Raw genomic sequence first — 26,574 nt, 5'->3', positions numbered from 1 at the left:
TTACATAGCCAACCGTTTTGTAAGTAGATAAAAATATGTACAGAAAATGTGCATGGAGAAAATATAAGAACCAGTGGGCCTGTTCTAAAAACTATGTGATCAATTGCAATAAATACTAGAGATTTTTCTCTATCCTTTGCATTTCATAGTGACCGTTCTGCATTTTCCATAACTTTGCAGTTGCAGTTCAAGAAGCACTGGGTGGTGCATAATTGTAGGCTTAATTGCCTTAACTGCCCCGTGACAGATTAGAGGCATGCCTGTTGAGACCTGCACTTTTTTGCTTTTGCAACTCAGAGCATTGGCTTTTCAGTTTCCTCAGTTTCTCCTTTGATTCAATAAAATCTTTTTTCTACAATTTTTGCATCAGTTTTAACTTTGTATTAAGATCCAGGGTTTCAGTGCTTTCTTTCTTTTTTCATGTTTCAAATAATCTTACCGTTTTAAAGCCAAAACTGGAAAATATCCAAAGTCTATTTACGTTTGTTCTGCATTTTTCTTAAAAAAGAGGTATCAACAGTTAAATGGTTATGTTGGCAGTTTTGGATCCTTTTTCGCTTGCTGTCTGCCAAATTTAAGTGAGTCCTTCATTAATCCCTGGACTTGAGCATTAATTCCTATGGCAGCACAAAAACATGTGAGGTATGTTCAGTTAAATCTACATGTTTTATTTGCAAAGTTAAATTACCATCAAACACCTTTTTACACATATGTTTGAAGTGTAGTGTCTCCTGTTCAGTTTCTATTCATTGGTCTGCTCTCAAATTTGCTTTTTAATGTAAAATGCATTTTTTAATTTAATTATTTACTCAGTGGATTTAAATTCAATTTAGCTAATCAAATTGAATATTTGAGTTGCCTTTAAGTATCTTGTGAATATCTGAAGTTTCTACTCGCTAAGAACCTCAGTTCAGTCATTTTTTTATGCATTTTAATGCATTTTTCATGCATTTTAATGCAAAGTACTTGCAAAAATTATGATATTACTAACAGCTTCTTCTCCACTTTTTGTTAATTGCTAATTAGCAAATGACAAGGTGACATGTTAAACAAAGATGGTGTAAATTAGCTTTTGTGTGAAAACACTGCGGAGCCACAAATCCCCTGAGTGTCTTTTATACTGTGAACATTTGTCTTGCTTAGATGTTTTGTCTGCAAGGCATAATAGTTACCTTTCAGTTTTACAAACAAAAGTAAGAAAATAATAGTGATATATTTAGTTAGTCTCCAATAGAAAATAACAACTATATTTATCTGTATATTTCAGCTCTTCAGACAGCACTTAAATTTAGAATGGCATTAGCTGAAAGTTAAAGGGTCTGCCTTTAGTTTGTTTGTTTCACTGATTCGGCATGACTTGTGACAGCTTTTCGCTGTCTTCTGGAACAAGAAAAGTCTGAATCATTCCATAAGGAGGCCTTTCCCTTCAACAGAGCCCTTGGTCTGATCAAATTGAGGGATGGTCCAGTGCAGCTCGTGCAGAGCTGTCCCATGCTCCTCTGCTGGCCCCCTCACCTTCCTGTTGGTTCTCATCCATCTGTTTGCTCTCTCCCAGTCCAAAGAAAGCATCAATTAAATCACTTCTAAAGATAAGAATGGGACATGACAGCTACAAACTGGAGCAAACCAATGTTCTCCTAAACCCCACTCCCCACCCCGGCCTTGCATTTCCACGCCTGTTCCTATCTGTCCCATATCGTCAGCAGGAGAAGCCGTGAGCACTGCTCTGAGGCAGAGAGCAGTTCTTGTTTACTGATGCACACTACACTGATGTGAGCTGATTTCATCAGGCAACACTTTTGGATGCCGTCTTTCTCTGCCTCCCTTCTTCTTCGTCTGTCTTAAGCTGCTAATGTATCTGCTGCGACAGGGCAGACTGCGTGACAGTCAGCAGAGCTTCTAATATCTGGGTGTGTTACAATAAAATGTTCAGCTAATTAAAACAGCTTTTCATCTCATGTTTTTCCCTGACGGCTGCTACCATTTTTATTGATTATTTTCTACATGATTTTTTTTTTTTTTGCTTTGATTAAACAAAGTCATCAGACTGTCTACAGAAAAATTATTTCCACTCTACTTGGGGAGAGAAATGTTCACTCAGGAAATTCTTTTTTTCCTCTTCTTCTTTTCACTAAGGCCTGTTTCTCCTGAAGCAGTAGTTATTTTAGATTTGTAATCAACAGACCAAAGCATGTGATTAGTTAATAGGCTGATCATGATGGGGGTTGCTTCGCAGCAAACTGGTTGCACTGTGCCTCTGTCCATCATGTATGGTGGTTAGCTTTCCTCTCACCACAAAGAGCAGCAATTATAACAAATGGATGAGTTCAAACCATCTGTAAGACATTTGATTAACGCTACAGAGCCACTGACGGCCGAGGGAGTTTAGAATGGTTCTTGATGTGGAATTGCACTAAAGGCAGTGCCTGCAAAGTAGGCATGCTCCAGGAAAAACATTACAAAAAGAGAAATTAGAACCTCAGAGAGACAGATGAGGTTTGTAGCGAGGAACTCCGGGTGGTCTCTGCATCCATCTCACACATGATTTGATTGGTGCTCCCAGTCATCAGCTCAGCCTCATGATGCAGTTGTTGGAGCTAATGTTGCATAAAACAAAACAGATGTTTCTTCTGGTGTCTTTCCTGTTCATTTTTCTATCTCATTCAGTGTTTTAGGATTGAACACTTCCTGTGCACATGTATCATACTCAGAGTAGTTTTTGCCTCTGAATCTTAAACCTTCCAAACCTCATCGAGGCAGTTTGGGAATCTTTTTTGTACTCTAGAAGTTTTAAATGGATATGGTATATTTTCTGTTGAGCCTTTAAAGCAGCATAGCAACAGTGGCAGCTTCAGTCCTCCTCCTGTATCTGCCATCTATGAATTCAGCTGCAGTGGCATAGGTCACTTGCATTTTGGCAACACTCAAAACCCAAGACACAGTTGCTGTAGTTAAACACCTAATATAGGAATCTAGTGTGCCTGAAGCAAAAGAGTTAATTTAGGTCATATTTACTGTACGTTGGAGAGAATCCTCCGCTGTTATGCAATTTCTTTAAACACCTATATTGATTAAAATAGAAGCATATTTGTTATGTTGGAACAAGAAGATGGACAGCTGAAAATGGAGAATACAAGATTCAAGGGAAGAAAAGTTGTGCCTCTGAAAGCATTTTATCAGGCTTCACCTATGCACAGCAGATAACCGTGATTAGGAGCACAAACTTTAGGTGCATTTGATGCCATGACGAGTAAAAACTTTGATCTTTCTAAAAAAATTTAAAAAAAGCTAAATTAAAAAAAAGGGTTTTAAGTCACTGCTGGTTGAGATGAATATCACTTTCATTTTAAAACAGATTTAAAAAATATTATGAAATGTCTCTAAAACTGTTTTGGTGAACGTGCACCAGAATTACATTTCCAACATCTCTTATATAATTCTTATATAACTTGTCTATATATAATTATATAATTTTAATTGTTTTCTCTGTAGGTGATTTTAGTGAGCTCTGTGACACACCTGACTTTACTCCCTTTTCTTTCACTCGTTTTTTAGGGGTGATTGTATGAACAAACATTACCCTAAAACTTTAGAGAACATTTGCAGTACTTACCTTGAACATGCGTGCGCTCAGACTAATGCACGGCTAAATTAGACAAACACTTTTATTCACACATATTTTCATTTTGGTTGTCAGCAGTTTGACATGCATGACTCGTGACAAGATTGTGCTTAGAGTCACACATTAAAATAAGTCAAGGTTATTAAAACACCACAGTCAGGTTTAAACATTAGGTACCATAATGGCCGACCAGCTGTCCCAGTTTTTCTGTCCCATATTGGCTTCATAAACTGCAAGTTTCACTATGGACCATTTCTTTGTGTTTATTGGTAGAACATATTTGACCAATTTCTATCTGAAGTGAAATATTTAACTTGTGATTAAAATTTGGAGGTAATAGCAAATTTATATGAATTTGATGTGTTTAAAATGTGCTAAATAACAATGCAAACTTGTTTTTGTCTCTTGAAGGACACGGCTCTGGACCCAGGAGAGGATGTGGCCCTTCTCTCAGTTAGCTTTGAAGATGCTGAAGCTACCCAAGTCTTCCCTAAACTTTACCTCTCTCCCAGCATTGAGCAGTAAGTACATTCATCAGGTGGTCCATCTTTGATTTATTTGCTCATGTGGAGACTTATAGTTAAAAAAATTCTTAAAAAATTGTAACAATCACTCAACATCATGACCAAATATCATATTCCATATAATATATAATAATCCAGATAAATTCATCCCTCTGAATTAAAGGGTGGTGCAAATATTTCATGGCTACTGAAAAGGAAAGTTTATTAAAAGTTAGCACGTAGTAACAAATTATTAGCTGTGTGCAGTCAGTTAAAGAGTAAGGTAAGGTAAGAGTAACTTTCAGTGGATTACACAATAGATAATTATCAATATGTTTGGTGCTGGAAAACAAAATAAATCAGTTTTTCTGATTTAGTCATTTTCACAATGGCCTTGAGCAGTCAAACAACTTTCAAAAAGCATTCAGCAAAAAATACTAAATTAAACCTGTTCTGGATACGTTCACGATCCACAAAAGCTTCAAAGTGTGTGTATTTAATTTTTAATGTGAAGCAATACTAAATGGTAAATATGAAGAGTTCAAAACCCAGGATCAGAACATTTCCTGTGAGCCCAGCATGAATACAACACCACTGCTGTAAGTTTAATAGAATGAGCTGCAGAAATGCTTCGTTATGTTTTCCTGACTAAGATGTTCACTAAAAAGCCTCTCTGACCCTTCGCCTCTTTCTGTTCCACTCTGGTATCCTTTTCATGAGCATGTCTTAGTGAAACACCAAATATTGTACTCATAGAAATCACTTCAGATTCCTCACAAGGGTTGTTAGCTCATCCACTGATCTGACTTTATTCATGACGATAGAAGCCTTCATGAGGCTGTTTCCAGTCTGCATCCAGCTCCTTCACTCATCATCTTACCGTTCATCTTTATCCTCTGTGTGTTGGCCTCTTTTTTTTTCATCTGGAATTGAGGTCAGTTTTATCCAACGTTAGTTTTGGCACATATTTAAATTCAGATATCAAGTTCCTAACCCATAAAAAGTGAATCATGCATCCCAAGTTCCACCGCCCTGTGAGAACATCCACAGACATTCACATCCGGCAAACACTTTGTAATAAAAGAGTTCAGGTTTGTTGCCAAAATGAACTTCTAAAAGCAAGCTGCTTCAGAAATAAAGAGGGTCAGCCAAGGATGATGTGGACTCACTTGATTTTGAGGATGTGAGATGGAGTCGGCAGATTAGCCTGAGTGTGCTGTGCGTCTTGCATCAAATTCTCTCTCTGAGAATAACTCCACATCCCAGCGTCTGAACTCATCGCTTGCTTTTCTAAAAACAATGAAGGAAAGATGAAAAAACTGAGATGGATGACACAGAGTGTCTGAGCCTGGCATGACTGGATGTCTGCAGACATCTAGGAGGTTAACTCTGTACGTGCATTCTGTTATTAAATATTTCATAGTATATGGAATATAGGAGTTTGTGTGGTTACTGTAGCAGTGTGTGTGCATTTTTATTTTATTTTAACGCTTGATTTTAGCATCTTTACGTGCAGTTATCAGTTTAAAACTTAACATGTCTGCATGTGAAGACCTATTTGTGTTTGACTGCATGCATGAGCAAAGCGTTTCACATCCCAAACAAAGAATATGCCTGTTTACATGTTTGTTTATGTGCACAGGTATTTGAATTGGCTTTGCTCTCAACACAAGGTCTTTGTAGGGATGGATGTGGAAGTGTTTGTGTGTTTGACTGTGAGAGCCAGGTATGGGCCCACTCTGACCTCGGGGCCTCACGGTCTGAGCTTCCGTGCTCAGAATAATCTCAGGCTGATGTTTATTTACAAGCACACGCCCCGTCGCACCAGGTTAACAGACCTCTGCTCCCCCCACCACCAACACCACCATTCATTTCTCCTCTCTGTCTCTCCCTTTTTATTTCACTCTCATTTTTATCCTCCTGCCTCAACACGTTCATGTTTTTTTTTTTTTGCCTTGTTTTCCGTGTGCTCTTCATGCTCATTTGATTTTTTTTTCATATTATCATTTCCCCACCTCTTTGTGTTCATTTAATTTTTTTTCCATTATTTTCTTGTTCCTTGTAGTTTTCCAAACAAATTGAGTCCCGGAGGCATTCATTGGTCTTAGAACAACAAAACTGTTAAGTGTTTTTTTGTTTTGTTTTGTTTTTTGTTTTTGTCAAAAGGTAGTATGGCAATCTTACAACAACAGGCCTGTTAACATTTGCATAAAATTTCAACATGACACAAGTCTGAACATTATGCTATCATTTTTTTCAGGATTCAAACGTTTCTTACAGTGACTGGACCAAAGTTATATTGAGCAACATATATGTGTTGTGTTGACAACAGTTAAATTGAAAAAAAATAAAAAAAACATTGTACAACTGTGGCTTATTTGAAGATGTTGCCACATCATAACTTTGGGTTTATAAAGGTTCATCTGAGCAAATCACAAGACTTCTGGAGCAATGTCTTTTGGACACAATGCACTGTGGCACATTGTGAGAAAACCACACAACATATCAACATAAACACATAAAAACGATAAGCTCAGTGGTGGAGGGTTGATGATTTGGGGTTATTTTGCAGGCATTAAAATGGCCATAAACTCCTTTATATGCAAAAGGATTCTAGAGTCAAATATGGCGCTGTCTGTCCAATAGTTGAAGCTTGGCTCAAGTTGAGTCATTCAATAAGACAGTGATCCCAAGCAGAGCAGCAAATCTACAACTGGATGGTTGAAAAGAACAGAGTCGGTGTAATGCAGTAGCCCAGTAAAAGTCAGGAACCTCAACCTTACTGGAATGCTGTGGTGGGACTTTGTGCAGAAACCAGCATCTGCAGACCTCTAAACTGAAGCAATGCTGTAAAGAAGAGTAGGTCAAAATTTCTCCTCAACAATGTGAAAGGCGAAGGTCATGCAGAAGATTACTACAAGCCATTAATGTTTTTCCGCATATTGCTTCTGAACTTTGACTTTGTGGATTTTTGTTTTTGTAAATAAGCAATTTTAATGTCAGTTTGTTGCTCATCAGAGCAAGTTATAGTAGAGATGTGTGGTTTTTTTTTGCACTCAGCACTGTCTGTAACATCACTCCATTCTTTCCAGGGCAGCTGCCTTTTCTCTCTCACACACACTTTCCTTCCTGCAACAGCTCTACTTCCACATGATTTCAGTTTGATGCTTTTCCTTCAGTGAGATTTAAGCAGAGATCTTTTATGCAATATTGTCCAGAACCCCGTTCATCTTTTTTTTTTCCAATGCAAGAAAACATAAACCCAAGACTGAAAAAAATAATAAGAATAAACCTGATCCACACACACACACACCCCTCTCCGTTATGATAAAATAGCCAGGACCTTATCCTCATGCAGCAGCTAATTACGGCATGCAAAAGGTCACCTACCTACAGACTGGCCCACATAATCCTCATTTATTTCATATATTTCATGCTGTGCACATGCATAAATCTGAGCAATAATATGTAGGATAATAAGCTATTTTGGGCAATAGATGTTTTGTTTTTTTCAATCTCAACATGTCATTGCACAGCTTTCAGAATAAACAGTTAACATGTTTTCTGTTATATTAAGCAATAAGTAAATCTATACAAGACTCTCCTTTGTGGTTTATTCTTGAGGGGGAAAAAAAGCCTCATTTTAAAAAGGAAAGGAAAGTTTTCATGAATGTTTTCTGCACCAAAAATCCACTTGCTTGAAGTGGAATTCATCAAGAGCCCTTCAGCGTCTGGATATGTGCAATAATTGTATATGTGTTTTGGTGAGATAGAATAACCTCGCCTCTGCTCCAGACCAGACTGGCACCATTTCAGCGGCGTTAGAGGCTCTCCTCCTGTGCCAGCATCGTATAGAGAACACACAAAAAGAGGCTGAAGGCAGCAGAAAGTGGGGAGCTGCGAGGGGAGGATGCCTGGCAGAGCAGTGGGGGGTGAGATAAAGGAGGAGAGGAAACGAACCCTCTCAGAAACATCACAAAACGCAGCGGCTTAAATGTGCCTCAATGAGCCAAGCTCTCATTTACAAACCCTCTTCTCCCGCTTAATGTTTCTTCTTTGTCTTGTGATATTTGCACATATGCATATCAAGGCCATCCATGAATATGCTCTGCTCCATGTTTTTGTGCACCTTTTTTGTCAGCTGTGTGGGAGTGTGTTAATTCATGACCCAGGGCAAAAATGTAAGTCTCCGACATCGTTGTTTGAAGACAACCAGCCGCATGTTCTGCGAGTTTTATCATCAGTGTTGCATTTATCATGAATGCTTCTGTATTTAGCACGCAGATAGTTGTGTTTATGCAGATGTGTAAGGCTGTTAGCTTGCCTCCATGTCCTCCCTGACCCTTGTTAGTCTTTGCTCTCATGTAGCTGCCCATTATCTCAGCGTCGGCTCCACTGAAGAGGAAAACTCATTTGTTGCAGTTGCGCCTGCACATGTCTGTGTTTTTCTAGTGAAGCATTTGATCGACATTCAAGGGGCTCTGCATCACAAATGTTCACAGTATCTCATAAAGCCAAAAGAAAAAAAAAAAGAAAAAACACATCAGAACAGATTTGGAAAACGCTTAAATCAATCCTCATTTTATCAAGTTGTGAATGTAGAAAGTGACAGATTCACAGACTGTCTCAGCTTTGGTGTTTGTGCAGGGTGTCATACCAGCTACATCTACTCCACACAGGCTTCTGCATCTTTCTGTGTTTTTTATTCCATGTTTTACTAATCTGTTTTTCTGTCACTATCTTTCATCTTTCCAAATATACAAATTTCCTCTTTTCACGTTTTTTGTTTTGGCAAAAAATATGTTTCCACCTAAACTCAAAAATACTAACAACATAGTTCCTTTTTAAAACATGATCATTTTAGTAACAAACCCACAAAAATTTAATTATTGCATTATTTATTACCTTTTTTAGACATTTCTTTAGATATAAAAGGTCAACTTTTCTCAGAACAGTCTTGGAAATTTTCAGTTGGTGCTTTAACAAGCATAAATATTGCAGAATAAGATCATATCCCTATGTTAAAACTGTTTTATTATTGTTTATTTTAGTGTATCCCCATGTATTACATTATTATCATTCTTCACTAAGAAGCAAATGTTATATAAAAAGTTTGTTAAAGGTTTGATAACTAGTTTTACATTCCAAACATGGGCATATGGACGGTGCCTCTGTTTACATTAAAAGATTACAAGAAGTGATGCCATATTGACTTTTAGAAGAGGTAAGGCAGTGGAATACTTTTAACTCTGAGAGTAAGTGCCTTTTCTCTTAGTAAAGGCACTTACTTTATTTTAAATTTGGATTTCTTTCAGTCTTTCATGCAAAAATACAATGATTTGTGTTGCATTCTGCTAAGATGCACAGCAGCTGGTTGAGTCTCTAACAGAGAAACTTAATGCTGCACAGCTTTGACATGGTGTAAAGAATGAAAACAGACAGCACAGATGACTTAGAAAAGATAAACTTGTGCAGCAGTACACGCTGCTGAGTTTTCCAGAAACCCCTCATTTTAGCCAGACAGGTTGTAACAAGCATGGAGATGCTGGATTCCAGCACTATTATTAGGAGCTGATATCTTTCAGTTTAAAATGTCAGCCATGAGTATTATGAAAAATGTGGTTTTATTTCATCAGTCCTAATTCAGTTTATCCCTGCTTTGGTTTTGGCATCATTGGGTGTTGACACAGGCTGTCAATTCAACCACATCTATTCAGAGATATGTTTCATTCATTTCTTCTGTTCTACGTCTTTCCATCATCATACGATTTCATCTTTTGCTGTTTCTCTCCAAGTGTCCTCCACTCCTTAACGTCACTTTGGACTAGATCTCCAAACCCAGGTACATTAAAGAGGAGATGTCTACCATGAGACTGGGGCAAAACACGGAGTGAAGAGATGGAAGTTTTAACATTGTTTTCATTACCTGTAAAAGCAAATGTGGGATTATTGGGGAAAAATGAACAAGAAAGAAATATTTGTTTTCTCACTCTGAAAACGCATCATCCCATTGAAAACCTTTTGAGAGTTTAATCTGCTCTTCTCTCTGTTAAACTGTATTTTTGACTTTTTTTGCTTATTTCAGAATTCTTTTTTTTTTCTGTCTGATGCTATCCCACAGTAAAAACTAAATAAAAGGTTTCTGTCTGTCTGTCCTATTTTCATTCTGACTTCTGTTTTAAGTTTCTGTTGGTAAACAGGTAAAACTCTTTTTATGTTTTCTCAAGCTGAAATGCTCCGTTTGTTTATTATTTTCTATTTTAAAGAAGTTAAAATAGCACAAAGTTATCCTAACTTTGACAGGTGAATTTTGCCTCATGCGAGTACACCCAACAGACAGAATAATAACACAAGAGGCCCGATGTGCAGTTTCTGCATGGAAGGCTTTTAGTTGGGTTTTAAAGTGGGAATGAAAAATACTCACTTTGTTCAGAAGCCTTTAAGCTTTGCTTTTTGCTTTGAGTGAAAAACTCATACTTACTAAAAATGATCAAAGTAAAGAGATTATATAAGAATGCTTTTATTTCACTTGACAATATAAATAAAACTGCAAAATAATAACTTTGTAGAAATGGTAAATGAAGCAACTGTTTTTGAACAGTTTATATAGTTATGTTCTCATTTTCTAATTTTAGAATTTATGCTGAAACAATATCATTTGCCTTGAGGGATTAATTAAATATTATTTCTTTCAGCTCTGTCCTGTGTATCCATCACTTATTTCACATTTTCTAAGTTTTTAATTCTTGTCCCCTCAGTCATTTAGCTCTACTCCCCCGTCCTCACCCCTCCCGTTTTTCACATGTGCACCGCTTGTCTCTTTTGCCTCCATCTTTCTCTCTTTCCATCACTTCCTCTCGTCTGCTGATCCCTCTGGCTGATCCTCAAAGGGAAACTCGGAGAGTGAGTGGGACTTAAAAGAGAGAAAAGCGCTGCGCTCTCACCGGCAAGGTCGTCCCTCGCTCGACTGAAACGCACCAAGGAAAAAAAAAAAACCACAACGTTCATTTTCTCTTTCCTCCACCTCTCTGCTTTTTTTTCCCTCTATCACTCCTGAGTTGTTTGATATCTCACTTTTGCTGTCTTTCAGCTGGAGCTCGGATCTAAAAGCTCTGAACGCAGTCGTAAGCTCCCTGAGCTACAGTGTTATACCTCTATCTCTATTCCCTCGTCTCTTTTTTCCTGCCCTCCCTGCTACTTTTTCTTCCTCTGTCTTCAAACAGATCTTCACTCTAATGTTTTCAGCCCTTCAGAGCGACAAGAGGAAAAAAAAACATGCTGAAATACCCCAACAGACGCCCACGTTTTTACCGATAATGTGGCGCGTATATAGACCGTTTCACCAGCTCTTCTCTCTGAAGGGACTTTATTTGCTTCTTTTTCTGTAGAAATGATCGATTATGTGCTGTAAACAGCTCTTATTCTGTAGGTTTACAGATGCACCTGATTAAGATTCAGTGTTCATTTGTTATGTAATATTTTACGGGACGCCTGGAAGAAAATGTACTGTGAAAAGGATGGTGTTGCACTGTGTAGCTTTCCTCTCCCGACTCATTTAAAGTAGCTGTTAAATTGATGTAGACATTTAGAGAGCATAAAAAATGTGATGTTTTGGAGGCGTGTTTACGCTGAATTTGTTGTCAAGCTGAATCAGGTTCTAAATAAGTTGTGTTAGAGTGGAAGTCATGGTATTATCAGGTCTAAAATTGCAGGATTTTCGTATCCCAGTGGGACGAAATAATAGTAAAGATGCAAAAAAAAAAGTTAAAAACAGAAACATCTGGACTTCTGTAGCTGAAGACGTTTCGCTTCTCATCTGAGGACATTTATTATGTCCTGGATGACTGAGAATTTACACCAGCAATAGTAAAGATGGCAGAGTAGTCTGAAAGATCAAGTGGATCAGGTGAGAGTGGGCTGGCTTGTCTTTATGCAAATAAAAGATTTGAACAGTTTTTGAGATTTTAAGAAGATGCAGATCAAACACAAATCTAAAACATGGCATTAAAAAATCCTGCAGAGAAAACATAGATCATAGAAATCTTCTGCTGCTTTAGTCAACAACGTTTAACTTTGTTTTTCATCGGTTATCTCAGCTGGATCTAACAGTTGGTAAAGCTTTGTTGTAAGTGATTGATCACGGTTGTTTGTTTGTGTGGTTAGTGTTGTTCTGTCTGGACCTGGTTTGGTTTTCTAGTAAACACGTTTTGTTTTTTCCTCTCCGCTGTCATCAACTGCTTGCTCGAAGGCAATTTATTGTGCTTGTGTTTAAAAAAACAAGCTACGCAAAGGCTTTTTGTTTTGAATGCGTGCTATTAGCAACAAAACCAAATCAAAATCAGATTGAACTAACACAAACCCAAAAACAAAACGTGTTCCAAGAGTGGCTGCCCTGTGCTGTCTTATAAAGATTAATGACTCCGTTTTAGATCAACAAAAAGTGTAAACTGTAGTCAAATTAAGTAGAATGGGAAATACAGGGTAATTCACAAATTAACTCAAAACACAATTGGATAATGTTATGTTGCAGCAATTCTTCAGGGATCATTGAACTTTAAATTAGGCATCACAGTGACTGTCCAAATGCACAAAATGCACATGAGAAATGAAGGATTTCTTTATTTGCTGCGTGTAACTTGTACATGTTAATTTGTCCAAAAACAAAAAGATAATTAAATCATTAAAACAACTCGGCTCTGCAGCACAGATCAATGTTTTAGACTTTTTTTTAACTTTTAAAGTTATAAAACTTTGAACATAAATTAGCATTAAAAGATACAAATTTCCTTATGAAAGACACTGTAGAGGATAATTAAAGTGGTGTTATAAATTTATTGTATACATTTTAAAATTTTAACAAATTTTCTGATTAGCTGATTAGTAGTGATTGAGTTTATTTTGCAGTTGGGTTAGCCTTGTTTGGTCAAATGGCAATATAAATAAATAAATAAAGACTTTCAAGAAAAAAATATCCAAACAGTGACAAGAAAGCTTTGTTAAACGAAGATGAAGATGAAGAGTACTTAGGACAAAGTTAAAGTTTATCAAAATAATAAAAATGGAAAAAGAAAAACTATAAACTGAAGAAACTACTACTGAACAGTACGTCACTGGCAGTGGGAAAATGTTCTCTAAGTTGTGTACTTTTATGTAACTCAAAATCCCTAGTGACTTAAATGGTTTTTAAACATGTGTGTTGTCACAATATATTTGCATAAGCCTGAAAGTACAAACTGAGCAGAAAGGGAATATCCCCTCCAGCTGTTACCTGCAGCAATAAAAGTGCTCATTAGCATGGCTCATTGAGGCTGTACCTGTGATAATGAAAGATTAGAGGAAGTAATGAGTTTGTGTCACTGCAGCTTCCGTCAGATTCTCTGTGTTTATTTTTGGCTTCTCGACTCATCGTAAGAAGCACTTAACTGCAGACTTTGATTTTTTTTTGCTAATTTCGAGCCTCCTTCACCGAGCATTTTCCATCCAGACTTCTTGCTCTTTTTATTTTCACTCTCACTTCTCGTTTACCTGATTTCAACGTGCCCATGAGACGAGTTGGATACATCTCTCCTTCCCCCAGAAAACCTGCTGCATTGCATAAAAGAATCGAGTGGGCACCGTCTCTGCCCCCAAACCAGATTTAGGAGCCCAGAAAAATCAACACAGAGAGACAGTTTTAGGCTGCAGTGCACTAATGTCTGTGTATCTGCATTTGCCTGTAGGTGCCTGTGTGTGTGTGTGTGTGTACACATGCTTCCCTGCCTGCTGATGTGTGTGTGTTTGCATGTGACTGTGTGGGTGTACACTTTGTGTGTCCCTTCTTCAGGGTCTGTAGAGGTGTTTTATGGCCTTTGAAAATCTCTGCATTTCAATCAGATATTTTTTTTCAAGGTTTTGTGAACATCTTTCCACAGTCAGAAATTGTCAGTCTGATAAAATAAATTCACCACTAACTCAGAAAAACCGACTCGACAGCGCAGACTTGTCAGTGCGGACGCCTCTCGTGCACGCCGCTGCCTCTTCCTCCTTCCTGTCTCCTTGAAGACTTCGGCTTTATATGTTTCTCTGTGAATCTGTGTGAAAGGAGTTTTGCGATGCGGCTTTGTTTTTGAAAGCAGAGTTTCCTCAGCATGCAAGCTTTCTGAAATCACAGTAAAGTACGCAGGATTTATGATTTTTGCATCGCTGGAGTCAAAATATTCCTTCTGAACAGCTGCTTTTGTTTTGAAAAAGGATGCAAATTTTCTTTTAGTTTTTTAGGTTTCCAGTTTACTTGTGTTTAACAATTTAATGACTGTTAAATGCACACATATAAAATCCATGTTAAATTAAGCACACTTGCCAATAGTTTAAACTTGTAGGAGTCATCAAAAATTATATAAAAAATGAATATTTTAGAAACTTAAAAGCAGAAATACCATGTATACATAATTGTGTACTGAAATTCTTTTAAAAAAAGAAGAAAAAAGGGATTAGAGTAAATTTTTATTCCTTTATCAGTATGTTTTACCATCATTTATGACTCATATGTTTTAGTGAAAAATGGTTAACCCGTCTGAATGTCTGAAATGTTCAGACGTCTAAAATGTCACCCACTTTTTGCGTTGTGGACATCATGGTTTTACATTGAGTCTGTCAGACAAAAACACAGGAAACAAAAGGGGTAAAATAAATAAAAATATACATGTATATTTTACTGGCAGATGGACGCATAAAAGAAGCAGCTCCACATAATCCCACTAATTTGCCTCCACTTATTTCAAAAAAGGAATGGGACACTACTAGTCCTCAACATGGACAAACAAAACATAGAGGAAGGGCTAAGTGCCAGGAGCAAGGGTTCAGGATCTACTGTAGAACTGGTTGAAGTTGTGAACACAAAGACTTTGCTCTGTTCTGCAAACTAAAAATATACTTGAGAATATAAAAGTCGAGCCCGAAGCTTATCCTAATCTGATTTTATCAAAATTGTTGCCGTTAGAAAGATTTGCATTATTTTTAGGCTCTGATAGAGGAGGGGTCACTGAGTTCTGTAGCCAAAGGCCAAAGGTGCCTCGTCTAGTCTCCGAGGAACCACAGGATGTTTATTTTGTCCAGTCTACAAGCAGACTTTACAGCCTTCCAGTCTTTTTTTAAACTGATGAAGGCAATCAAAATGGAAATGTTGCCCCTTTGAAGTTGCATTTGAATCCCCAAACGGTTCTTCTTGGTTTCATCTTCCACTTTGATAATGAATCACTGTTGCCCTCTTTCCATTTGAGCTTTTAGCCTTTCTTACGCTGCAACTGCCCTGCTGCTATACACACCCCTCCTGTTTGTTTTTTTTTCTCTTTCACACATAAACAAACAGAGCTTCGTCACCATTCACCTGAGTCACGGAGGATAATCTCTCCATTTGATGAAGTCACAGGCAACCCTGTCACTGTAGAGCATGAGAGTCTTTGTGTTTACATGTACACAGTCTACTGTAAATATGTCATGCAGTAGGTTGGATCGCTCAAAGGGTTCGAGTTAAGCAGCATGTCTGCTTGATGACTCCAGTCTGTGTGGGTAGTGTTGAGAGTGGTGTCACCAGTGGAGACAGAAGCAGGGACTCTTCAGGGTGCCACTTACAGAGTAAAACACCATTATGTCTCGATTCTGAGTCCACCCACAGGAAGCTCAGTTTAAAGCACTTCCAGGGAGTCTGAGAACACTCATTAAAGAATACACTGCTTTTTCAGGAGCAGTATATTTATTCTTTTCCCATTTTTGCAAACTGAAGCTGAAATTTCTATATTTATAGTTATGGTAAAAAGATGTTTATGTAGATTTTTTGGTTCTTTTATTTTGTCTTTTTTAATTTGGTTCAGGATGTAATAAATCATCTGATGAGCTCAACCAGATAATATGACATTAGCAGTCTCTTGCATCATTGTGGAAGAATTTTGGCCCACTCTTCTTTACAGTATTTCCTCAGTTCATTGAGGTTTGCGTTCTGTAATGCTTTCCTAATGTTCCACCACAGCATTTCAATCAGGTTGAAGTCTGGACTTTGACTTTATTCTTTTACTTTTCAGCTATTCTGTTGTACATTTGCTGTTGTGTTTGGCATCATTGCCTCGTTGTTTGATGCAATTTAGGACAAGGCTTTAGCTGTCGGACTGATGCTCTCACATTTGACTCCAGAATGCACTGGTGTACAGAAGAGGTCATGGTTGACTCCGTGACTGCAAAGTGCCCAGGTTCTTTGGCTGCAGAGCAAGCCCAAATTATCATTCCTCCATCCCCGTGCTCACAGTTGGTATGAGGTCGTTCTGATATGGTGACAACTCCACTGTGATCCTGTCGGCCCAAGTGACATTGTTCCAAAAGTCTTGTAGTTTGTTCATATAAAACTTTACAAACCTAAGCTGTGCTGCTGTTTTCTTTTTAGACGAAAGAGATTTCTTTTTGGCAGCCTTCCCAAAGAAGCAATGTTTGTTCCTCATTTGTTTCTTTTAGTTTTTATTCACAATTGAATGATACATGAGCTGCATTTATATACTGCTTTTCTAGTCTTTCTGACCACTCAAAGTGCTTTTACATTACACGTCACATTCACACACACAATGTGAAAATTGGGGGCAACTTGGGGTTCAGTGACAGTGCATGTGGTGGGGGAAGCCGAGATTTAACCATCGATTAATCAGAAGATTAGAAGCCAAGCGCTCTACCTTCCTGTGCCACTAACCCCATCGAAAAGTTGCAAAGTGGTGAGGAGTCCATACTACAAGATTATACAGAATTTGGATGTAAATAAGAAAACATAAGTGATTGGACAATAATTAATTAAATGAATGTTAGTGTTCTCTGTGTGGAACACGGCCTCGGTACTCAAATGCTGAAGTCCTGGATGTTTGGGAAAGTTTGTTGATTATAATCATCCATTGTTCACACATGTATGTTCAAGAGCACAATCAGTAACATTCAAAGAGTGTTACATTTGTTCCGAAGCTTGCCACTGACACAAACGAGTGACGAAAACACACAACCATCTATTTTGTGCCTCTGTCTGCATTTCCATCTGAATGATGTGGAGCTATTCTTAGATCTGTGGGAGGATAGATGGGCATCATTTAGATTTTCATTTTCAAAGGCTTTTCTCCTTGTGGCTGTGAGCCATTTTCAATCGACCATTTGTTGGTGCACAGAATAATGCTAATTATGTGCACAAAGCCTACTGTAAATGGTGGCTTTGGAGTTCTTAAGAAAAGGATTTTGACAATAAAAAAGGCTTCATGACATAGCCTGCTTCCCTGTGAATAGGGTCTTATTAATATTCAGCTGAACACCAGTTAATAACAGCTTTATATACCACATGTTTGAATTTGTGCAGCGCATTGGGACTTGTATCTTTACCTAATTTTATTCATTTCAAACTATCATTGGACGCTCCTGTAAGTGAAAAGGTATTTCCAGGATTAAAATACATTTTTTTACATTCTCATATTAAATGTGTTAGTCCAAGTGTTTCTCTGTTGACCATGTCTGAACCCTGTTCAAAATATTTTTTCCGCATAAACAGCTGTGGGTTTAGCTTATTACCGTAAGGAGGATTGCATCAGGAGGAGCTGCACCTTCCTTGCAACTCCCACTGCTTTTCTTCGGAATAGGAGTTTTCAGTCTTGTGCAATTTTTCTTTTGTGTTAGTCAGCTTGTAGCACTGAGTAAATGTGAGAAATATTTCCATGCAGGATAAGAACAGTTTCCGGGCTCTTATCGGTCAATGTGATGTAATGATAAGCTGTTACTTACCGTTATATTTCATTGTTTTATTGTAACCTCTTATGGGATATTCTTTTTAAAAGGCAAAAGATTAGTGCTCAGCATTCAGTTTTTACTATTTGGCATTTGTTTGGATGATGTATGGGAAGGAATTTTTCTTAAAAAAAAATTAACTCATGTTTTCATCACTCAAAAAGTTAGAAGTAAACATTTAAACCAAAATGTTTCAAGTTGGAGAAAATGTGAAATAGTCAGTGCCATTTACATTGTAAGAAATTTTGTTTTATATTATTTATTTTTAAGTAAGTAGAGAAATGAAAAAGAAGGGATATAATTTGTTCTCTGAATGTTTTATATTGTATCTGGGCAGCTTTTCAAATGAACGTCTACTGGGGAAAGAATGTTTAGTTAAAGTTCTAACTGTGGCTCATTAAAAAGCAATAACAAGGAAATAAATCCAGGAGGATCCTCCAATACTTGATAATGAATCCAAATTATTAACACATTATTTAATTATTGACACATATAATACAAACAAAGAAATCTCAGATGAAGTATAAATGAATAAAAAAAAAGACTTGTAGTTTTTACTGGGATAATGCTGTTGAAACTACACTTCTCGCCTGTTGACTTGTGGAATAAAACCCAGCTCCCTGCAACTTGGCACAGAAATTAGGTGGTTGGATGGAAAACCAAAATAAAAATCAATTAAAATAATGATGATCTATGTGCTTTGTACATGTGCATCATTAATCAGATTTTAAGACAAAGTAGTAATTTTTAAATGTCATGTGGCTGTTCTGCTGTAATGAAGACCGAAATAAAAATAGAGAACTGTTGAGGAAACTCTCCCTTCCCTCTCTGTGCCTTTAAATGAGCATTTAAAACATTAAAGCAGCCTCCTAAGACCTTTAACCTGTCCTCAGGGTATTCCCTCTGTTTTGCCCCAGATCAGAAAAAAAACCGAGGGAGTGACTACGCTGGCTGGTTAGTCACTGGGGAGCTGCAGCAGCAGATTTCCTGATTAAATAAGCATGCGCTAATCACTAATGGAGCTGTGCTGCAGGATTAAATCAGAGAGATGTCAAAATAATAACTGAAGGAGAATGAAGAGGTTGCCACAGGCATGACTCAATCTTTGAAATTATTTTTTTAATTCTTCAGATCAGGTAAACAGCGTCAAATATTAATGTGCTTCCAAGATTTGCTTTGCTCTGTTGTTAACATTCACTTACATGAAGTCATGCACAGTGTCGCATTGGTCCTGAAGCCATGGAAATGTCTTAAAATAGATACTATAATATATAATGTAAAGTTATAATGAGAATTTCCAGGCTCACTTTTGCCTTTTTCTTCTTTTTTCCTGATCAGCGCTCTGGGAGGCTCTTCTGCACTTCATATCCCTGCATTTCCCAGTGGAGGATGCCTAATTGATTACGTCCCTCAAGTGTGTCAGTTGCTCACCAACAAGGTAAAAGTGCTGTTGATATTGCTTGTTTCTTGTGTGCAAATATATGCATTGAATGTACACGTTTTCCTGCCTTCATGTGGATATATTTCAGGTATACGAATCATTTCCTGTATATTTAATCTATCAAAGCAAGCATCCACTGAAGGACATCTTGTGTGTGTCTGTTCCTGCACGTGTGTCAGTCGTATGCAGCGTGGGCGTCCTGGCCAGCCTCCATAGGCTGTCAGAGTGCTCTTTGGCCTCCGCAGGTTGACAAGTAGATATGCAGTGTGGACGTGGTGTAATGCTGTTTCCTTCAAGGCAAAATACCCATCCCCCTCTATTACATTTTGCACACAGAAATCCTCCATTTCTTCTTGATTTTTCTGACCAGCAGGAAAAACCTTCGCCTGACTGCCCTCCATGTTTCTGTTTTTTCAAGTCGGAGCCGCTCCCTGTGCACTTCTCTGTAAAGAGGCCCCAAGTGTGTGTGTAGGAAGGCATGTTGAAAAGCGTTGTCAATACCAGGTAGAGGGAGAGTGGCTCAAAGAAGGAAGGAGGAGTTCCAGCTTTGTTTTAGAGAGTAAGCACATAATGTTCAGAGTTGAAAACATTCTGACTCTCATCACTCCCATTGGTTTCAATGAGGGCCATGAGTGTTTGCTGATCTGCTTCTTCTTTTTTTAAAGGTTAGACTGGCTCATGCTGATTCTTTGAACTAATTGCTCTGAAAAAGAACATTTTGAACGGAATAGATCTCTGCAGAAATGCATTGATAGTTAAATACCATTTAGAGGACAAAATGCAATAAACTGTAATGTCCAAATTTAAGATAAAAATAAATATCACACCATGCTTTCTTAAAAGTAAAATAGCAATTTATTAGTCCTTTCTATTTCACACTATCTACAGAAAAAGTGATTTTTTTATACCAGCATAACATATCTAAACTCTTCTTCTTGAAACATTATTATTTTATTACAATTAACAGAACAGATCAAATATTTTAGAGCTGATTTTAAGATTTGCAGACCAGGATGATCAGATACAGTCAAGTGAGGCAATGTTGTAAAGCAAACAACAAACTGCAGCTCCTAGTATTTAGCCAACATGTTCATTTGTGCCACTCCCAAAGTAACTGAATTGTGCTCCAGAAAATTTTAGGTAAACTAGTTTTATTGCTCAAGCTGTCGTGACTGGGCTTTTCTATTTTAAACTCTTTAGTTAAAGTGTCATAAAAAACATTAAAGCCAAAAGTATATTTCGAAACTAAGGACAAACATGAAGTTCAAGTAATTAAACTCCAAACAAAAGAAAACAGCAAATACTTTTTCTGCTGTAGTTCACTGAACATCATAATGAAAGGAGGTACTAAGGCTCTACCAATACGTGTTTTAAATTCTTACTTGGAAATGCAACACCTAGTATGTTTTAAAGACATTATTTGCTTCAGGATGCATGTATATTTTAAATATGTGTACCAGGAACACATCCCTGGAGAACCCCACAATACTAAGAAGAAACATCTTTCACAACCAACTATGTTGAAGAGTAATATAAAGTAATGCAGTTATATCAAAACCATTACACTTTGCTTGCAGCAACTAAAGGTTTAGATTATTATTTTTGATTCCATACCTTTTACACTGAGGCTTCTTTAAACATTCACTTCCATTGTTCCATTGTTTGGCCCAATCATGCACAATAATTATCCGAGATTTGGCTGAGAAAGCACAAGAAATGAGTGGAGTCATTTAGCAGACCTGGAGAAATATTTGTATTTTTTATGTCCTTGAGGTAATTGGAAAATCTTCTGCTCAAACCAGAAAGTGTATTTTTAGAAAGAAATGTCAAATTTCCTTGTGATGTTTGCTACTCAAGAGCAATCTGTAGTCTTTTTTTTTTTTCTTTTTGACATCATCAAGAATTTTGTGGTCTATTTGCAGTATACCAGATGTATAAATTGTGTATCATAGACTTTGACTATGGTGCATGGTGATGGCAGCATTTGGCATCTGAAGACAAGTCAGCTTCATGAACAAAGTGTTCAGTGAAATTTATACATCTGCCAACTTTAGTACTACAACAATGCGGGGGTTTTGCTGGTCTTTGTTTTTCAGGAGTAAGTAAGGTAAAAAGTGTGACAGGAAGTAATTATTAAAAGGAAATCTAAAAAAATCTCTAATCTAAAAAAAGACTTACTTATTCCTAAGGTGTCTCGTGTCAGGGTTGATTGAGAGAACAAGGGTGCACGATCTGTGCACCCTTGACATCTGTTACATCTGGAACAGCGTTTATTAGTGATAAAAAAGAATAAAGTGTTGGGATTGTATTTTTTAAAATATCTTACAGTATTTGGGTGGTAAACATGACTTGGAACACTTAAAACAAAAGAAAGGCTTCCCACCGGCACCCCTTCAAAACAAGTCGTACCTGTTCAGTGTTTTTTTTTTTCAAATTGTCCTGTCATGAACCCTAACAGTTCAGATGTTAACTGAGGCCTGTAGAGTCTGAGGTGGAGCTCTTGGGTTTTATGTCAGTTCTCTGAGTGTTTTACAGTCTGACAGTCTGACCTCAAGGTAGCGCCCACTCCTGGGACGAGTGTCACCTGTCCTGGATGTTTCCTTCTTAATATCCTTTCTTTCTGTAGAACGATGAACTCCAAATCACTTGGAAATGGCCATTTCAGTTTGTGTCCCGTTCTCTATTTTACTTGAGAACAATTGCAAATGTTTTGACTACCAATTCCAAAGTAGGTTTTTGGGTTATTAGAGCAAATGTTTGGCAGAGGTGGAGCTCCAAATGTTTGTGAAAACAAACATGTGTTGTTTAGTTTAATTGAAGTCCATCTTTATCATCTGAGTAATGGCAGGGGAACAACATGCCACACATGAATCACCAGGCTGATTAATCCTTACAGTAACATCTTTACTATACACAAAGAAAAGAGCAACAAGCTTTGTGGTTGTCCTTCTGAGAAGCTGGGTAAATTGCAAACTCAGAAGTGACTCACAATGTTTCTGATATGTGGAATGTGTTTTTGTTTATTATTGTTTGTTTTCGTGAATATTTCTAATTAAAAACTGAGATTTTTTTTCTTCCTGAAAATGATATTTTATTGCTGAATTGTTTTCGTAGCGTTAAAGTAAACAAATTATGTCCCTTTGTCTCAAGTCAACTTCAAATTTCTGAAGTCTTCATGAAATCTGCGATATGCAGATTTCATGAAGACATTTAAGCATCCTGTTTCTAGAGGATTGAAGCTGATGCTGGGGAGCATAGTGAGACACCTCCTTTATGTTTGTTTGTTTTGTTTGTTTGTTTTTTACAGGACTTGAGTTTTAGTGTTAGCTGTGTCCTTTAGCCTTAAAGCATGCAACCTCCTCGTAAGGTTATGAAAACAATTAAGGCACAATCTTAGCTTGACTCATATGTTGAAGTAATCTGAGTTATTATTAAACTTGAAATGCAAACTCTAATGAACAAAACAGACAGCTGACAGGTTAATACCAATCACGCTCACACCTCTAGCAAAAACTGATTACACAAACTTACACAAACAAGTTTCATGTTTGGACAAAATGTTTTGATCTTTTCTTTCTGAGGTACAGTGAATGCAGCATAGTTTGAAGTTCAGTTTGGGACAAGGCAACAATAAGAAGAGTTGATTTCTTCTGCTCCAATCTGGAAAAATGACATTTTCAAACCCAGAGGACCTATGAAAATTAGTTTTATATATATATATATATATTTTTTTTTTTTGTTTTGTTTTTTTTTAGATGACACAGTTAAGACAAATATATGTTCTGAAACAGGAAAAATACATATAATGTTTCATTTTATTGACTAATTTTGCTGCACTCTGTATATAGATGTGCTCAGACAACCAAACACCATCCATTTATATAAAATCAGATATGAGATCAGTCACACTTTATGATTTGAGGGCCGGGGGTGGTGTGAATATGACAGAGATCTTTAATCACACAGCAGTCAGCACTACTGGCGTTGTTGCTTCCCCCCTTCACACACACACACACATACACACACACATGTACAAACACACAAACTGGATATGCAGGCGAAGAGTCATGGGTGCGGGCAGGTTTGAATACCTGCAGAGCAAGATCACCTGTCTTGCATCATTAAAAGCTCCAGGCAGCCAATAGGAGGACTGGGCGCATTGATAGCAGAAGCAGGAAGTCCATTCTTGGTATGGGTGTGTAAGTTCAGTGATCCTTAGTTCCTTTAACACACACACACACACACACACATACATATACAGAGTGTAATTAAATAAACAGCTCGTAGAGTATGTGGCCTTGCAGCTTTTCAAAAAGCAGCATTGCCGCCTCCGCTGTTTCGTGTGAACAAAAAAGAACAGAAGCCTGAGTCACAATGGCTGTCTGTGTTTGAGAGTTCTTGTAGAAATGAGACCCATCAAACGGCCAATTGTGTCAGAGATTACTACGTTCCTTTTTAACAAAACACAGTCATTCACACAAGGTTGATATGTAATCAAAAATGTGCAGTTTGGAGTGGCAAAACCAATTCCAGCTCGGTGATGATAAATGCTGGCCCAGGATGAACCAGATACCGAATACATCCTTCATAATGAGATATATATATAATATACACACAGATTCCATACAGGTCTGCCACATGATATGAAAAGATCAGCTTCAAAGTGAACTGATGTTTCTTAAACGCTCCTATCTACTGATATTTTATAGTTTAAAAACTTAAAAGCTAAAAAAATTTCCAGCTACCATTTGATTTGTTGTTGTTTGAACTGTCAATATATCGTGGGATTAGAAGCACAAACCTTTTTTTAGATTGACCACAGTTTGCTGTGCAAAACTATTAAAAAGGCCTAGAGGTTTATTCACTAAAAAACACTCTCTCTAGGGATCATTTCCAAGTTTAATATCAACATTTAGCTATTTTCCTTGTAAAGATTTCTACTCAATTCACTGTGAAAACCAAAAAAATAAAAAGTATCCACTAAAGCAACTCCAGTTTCAGTCTATGAATATAAGATATCAGGGGAAAATGAATCTGTTGAGGTGTCTGAAAATCCTTAAGTTGTAACTTTATTAGCACAACCATCTAAGGCTGAAGTACCTTATTTTAAAATATCAATGTTTGTGCAGTGTTTATTGTACCGTACAAAAAAAGGAAATGTAATAATTTGACCTTTTCTTTTTTCACTCCTACTCAAATGAGAAGTGCTGTTAGCATGACACCTGGCAGGAAATGTGTGTTTTACAGTCAGGGCTGCAAGAGTGAGCACAGCTCTAAAGAAAGCTAGAAAAACACGTGGATCCAGATGGATCAGAGGCTGGTGACTCACTCGAAGTTCAGCTTCGGTCAAAACCTCCGTAGTAAAATCTTTAACAGCAAGCCTCTTCCACAGGAAGTGAATCCAATTAGAATTATTCACCTGCGCTCTCGCTTTCACTTTGTTCTGTCTAGGTGCAGTATGTCATCCAAGGTTATCACAAGCGGAGGGAATACATCGCTGCTTTTCTCAGCCACTTTGGAACGTGAGTCAGCTATCATGGTTCATATCAGCGCCCGTTAATAAAACGGAGACACAGCGATGCTCAGTGTTTGTGTTTTGCAGGGGGGTGGTGGAGTATGATGCAGAAGGATTTACCAAACTCACCCTTTTACTCGTGTGGAAAGATTTTTGCTTCCTGGTTCATGGTAGGAGAGGCAGAGAAGTACCACAGTTGCTCAGGTCACTTTTGACTTACTTGTTTTTCTACATTTGTCTTCCTGTTGTTATGCGTCTTGCAGTGGATCTTCCACTGTACTTTCCCAGGGATCAGCCAACTCTCACCTTCCAGTCTGTGTACCACTTCACCAACAGCGGCCAACTTTATTCTCAAGTGCAGACATCGTACCCTTACAGCCCCCGCTGGGACGGCAACGAGATGGCCAAAAGAGCAAAGTATGTCGAATTTGTCTCTCAGAAAAACTAATTGTGTGGAACTAAACATGCACCTTTCGTAAACGCTTGACAGGCTGCTGCAAATTATTTTGTCAAGTGTTTGAAACACAATTATCACATTTTATTAATAACGGTGTGTGTTTTTCATTCAGGGCATACTTCAAGAGCTTCATCCCTCAGTTTCAGGAGGGAGCCTTCACCAATGGAAAACTTTAATATTCCTCCTTGCTTCATCATGGATGTAAATGTGGGAGTGTTTGTGCGTGGCCTTGTGTGACTCAAGGATGCACACAGTGGGAGAGAGAAGCCACTTTTCCTTTGAACTTTCTTGTTGCAAGTGCTGCAAAAGCTTTTATTTTGAAAACTCTGAGAGGAACTCAATGTGACAGCCTGTACTGCACAACATCTTAGTTTATTCTTAAAGTAAAAATGTTTTGTTTTGTTGTATGGATGCCTTCTGGAAACTCACAAAGATTCATACATTATTGGCATCAAAAAGAGCTAAAGGAAACTATTTTGTTTACTGTTTTTTTGTTTGTTGCATTTTTTTTGTTTTTGTCACTAGTGATTTTCAAGCTTTGCTCCACTCCGTATGTTAAAGCCATCTATAACTTGACTTTTTAGCTGTTAAGATGCTATTTCCATTCTTTAATGTTCGGTGACGTCTTTAACTGACACGTTGATGGTACTGTAAGTTACTGACAAATATGTTTGTTTAAAATTTCTTTACAGTAAAACCTGTTTTTTCCTAAGTCTGTCTCACAGAAATATCTTAACTGGATCCATTTTTTAGGGCATCCTTTAGTTTGCACCAGCCAGAAGCCAAATTTCTTTAACTCTGAGCGTAAATTGAACTGTGAAAAAAAGAACACACTTTGTAAAAAAAAAATTAAAAAAAAAGATTTTATTTAAATAATTTTTACTTGAATATTGTTCATATATTTTAAATTGGTACTCTCCAAAACTGTAAAAGTCTACTTTTTATGCAAACACTTTTAGGTCTGGTGTGTTTCAAAGCTTAGTGAAGCCATTTGCTCCAACAGGACATCAGTGTGACTGTGTAATATGGAGGGGGGGGGGGAGAAAAACGTGTGTGTGCTTACATGTGTGTGTGCTCTCTTGTTTTCATCATTAAATATGAAGCTCATAGTTCGGGGTCCTTCCTGGCCTAAGGCGCAGCCCTCTGCTATATTTATTGTCGGTAAAGCAGCAACTGTCAAGTCTAATTGAGAACTATAGGGTGAATGTTTCTGGGGCATTTAATAGCATCAAGGCTCTTAATAAAATAATTAAAATGCAA

At 37.5% G+C, this 26,574-nt stretch overlaps 1 protein-coding gene across 1 annotated transcript in view; it reads left to right on the top strand.

Moving 5' to 3' along the window:
- babam2 (BRISC and BRCA1 A complex member 2) overlaps window positions 1–26,574 on the top strand; it is a 67,926-nt gene extending 41,352 nt beyond the window's left edge. Inside the window, exons 7-12 of the mRNA XM_017431707.3 lie at window positions 4,034–4,143; window positions 19,240–19,339; window positions 24,794–24,864; window positions 24,945–25,027; window positions 25,121–25,274; window positions 25,427–26,574. Of these exons, the coding sequence (XP_017287196.1) occupies window positions 4,034–4,143; window positions 19,240–19,339; window positions 24,794–24,864; window positions 24,945–25,027; window positions 25,121–25,274; window positions 25,427–25,490 (582 nt within the window). The 3' untranslated portion in view covers window positions 25,491–26,574. The remainder of the gene's footprint in view (window positions 1–4,033; window positions 4,144–19,239; window positions 19,340–24,793; window positions 24,865–24,944; window positions 25,028–25,120; window positions 25,275–25,426) is intronic.

The sequence above is a fragment of the Kryptolebias marmoratus genome, linkage group LG10 (assembly GCF_001649575.2).
Source record: "Kryptolebias marmoratus isolate JLee-2015 linkage group LG10, ASM164957v2, whole genome shotgun sequence".
NCBI lineage: Eukaryota > Metazoa > Chordata > Actinopteri > Cyprinodontiformes > Rivulidae > Kryptolebias > Kryptolebias marmoratus.
The sequence above is the reverse complement of the archived record's forward strand: the minus strand, read 5'-3'. Positions and strand labels throughout refer to the sequence as shown.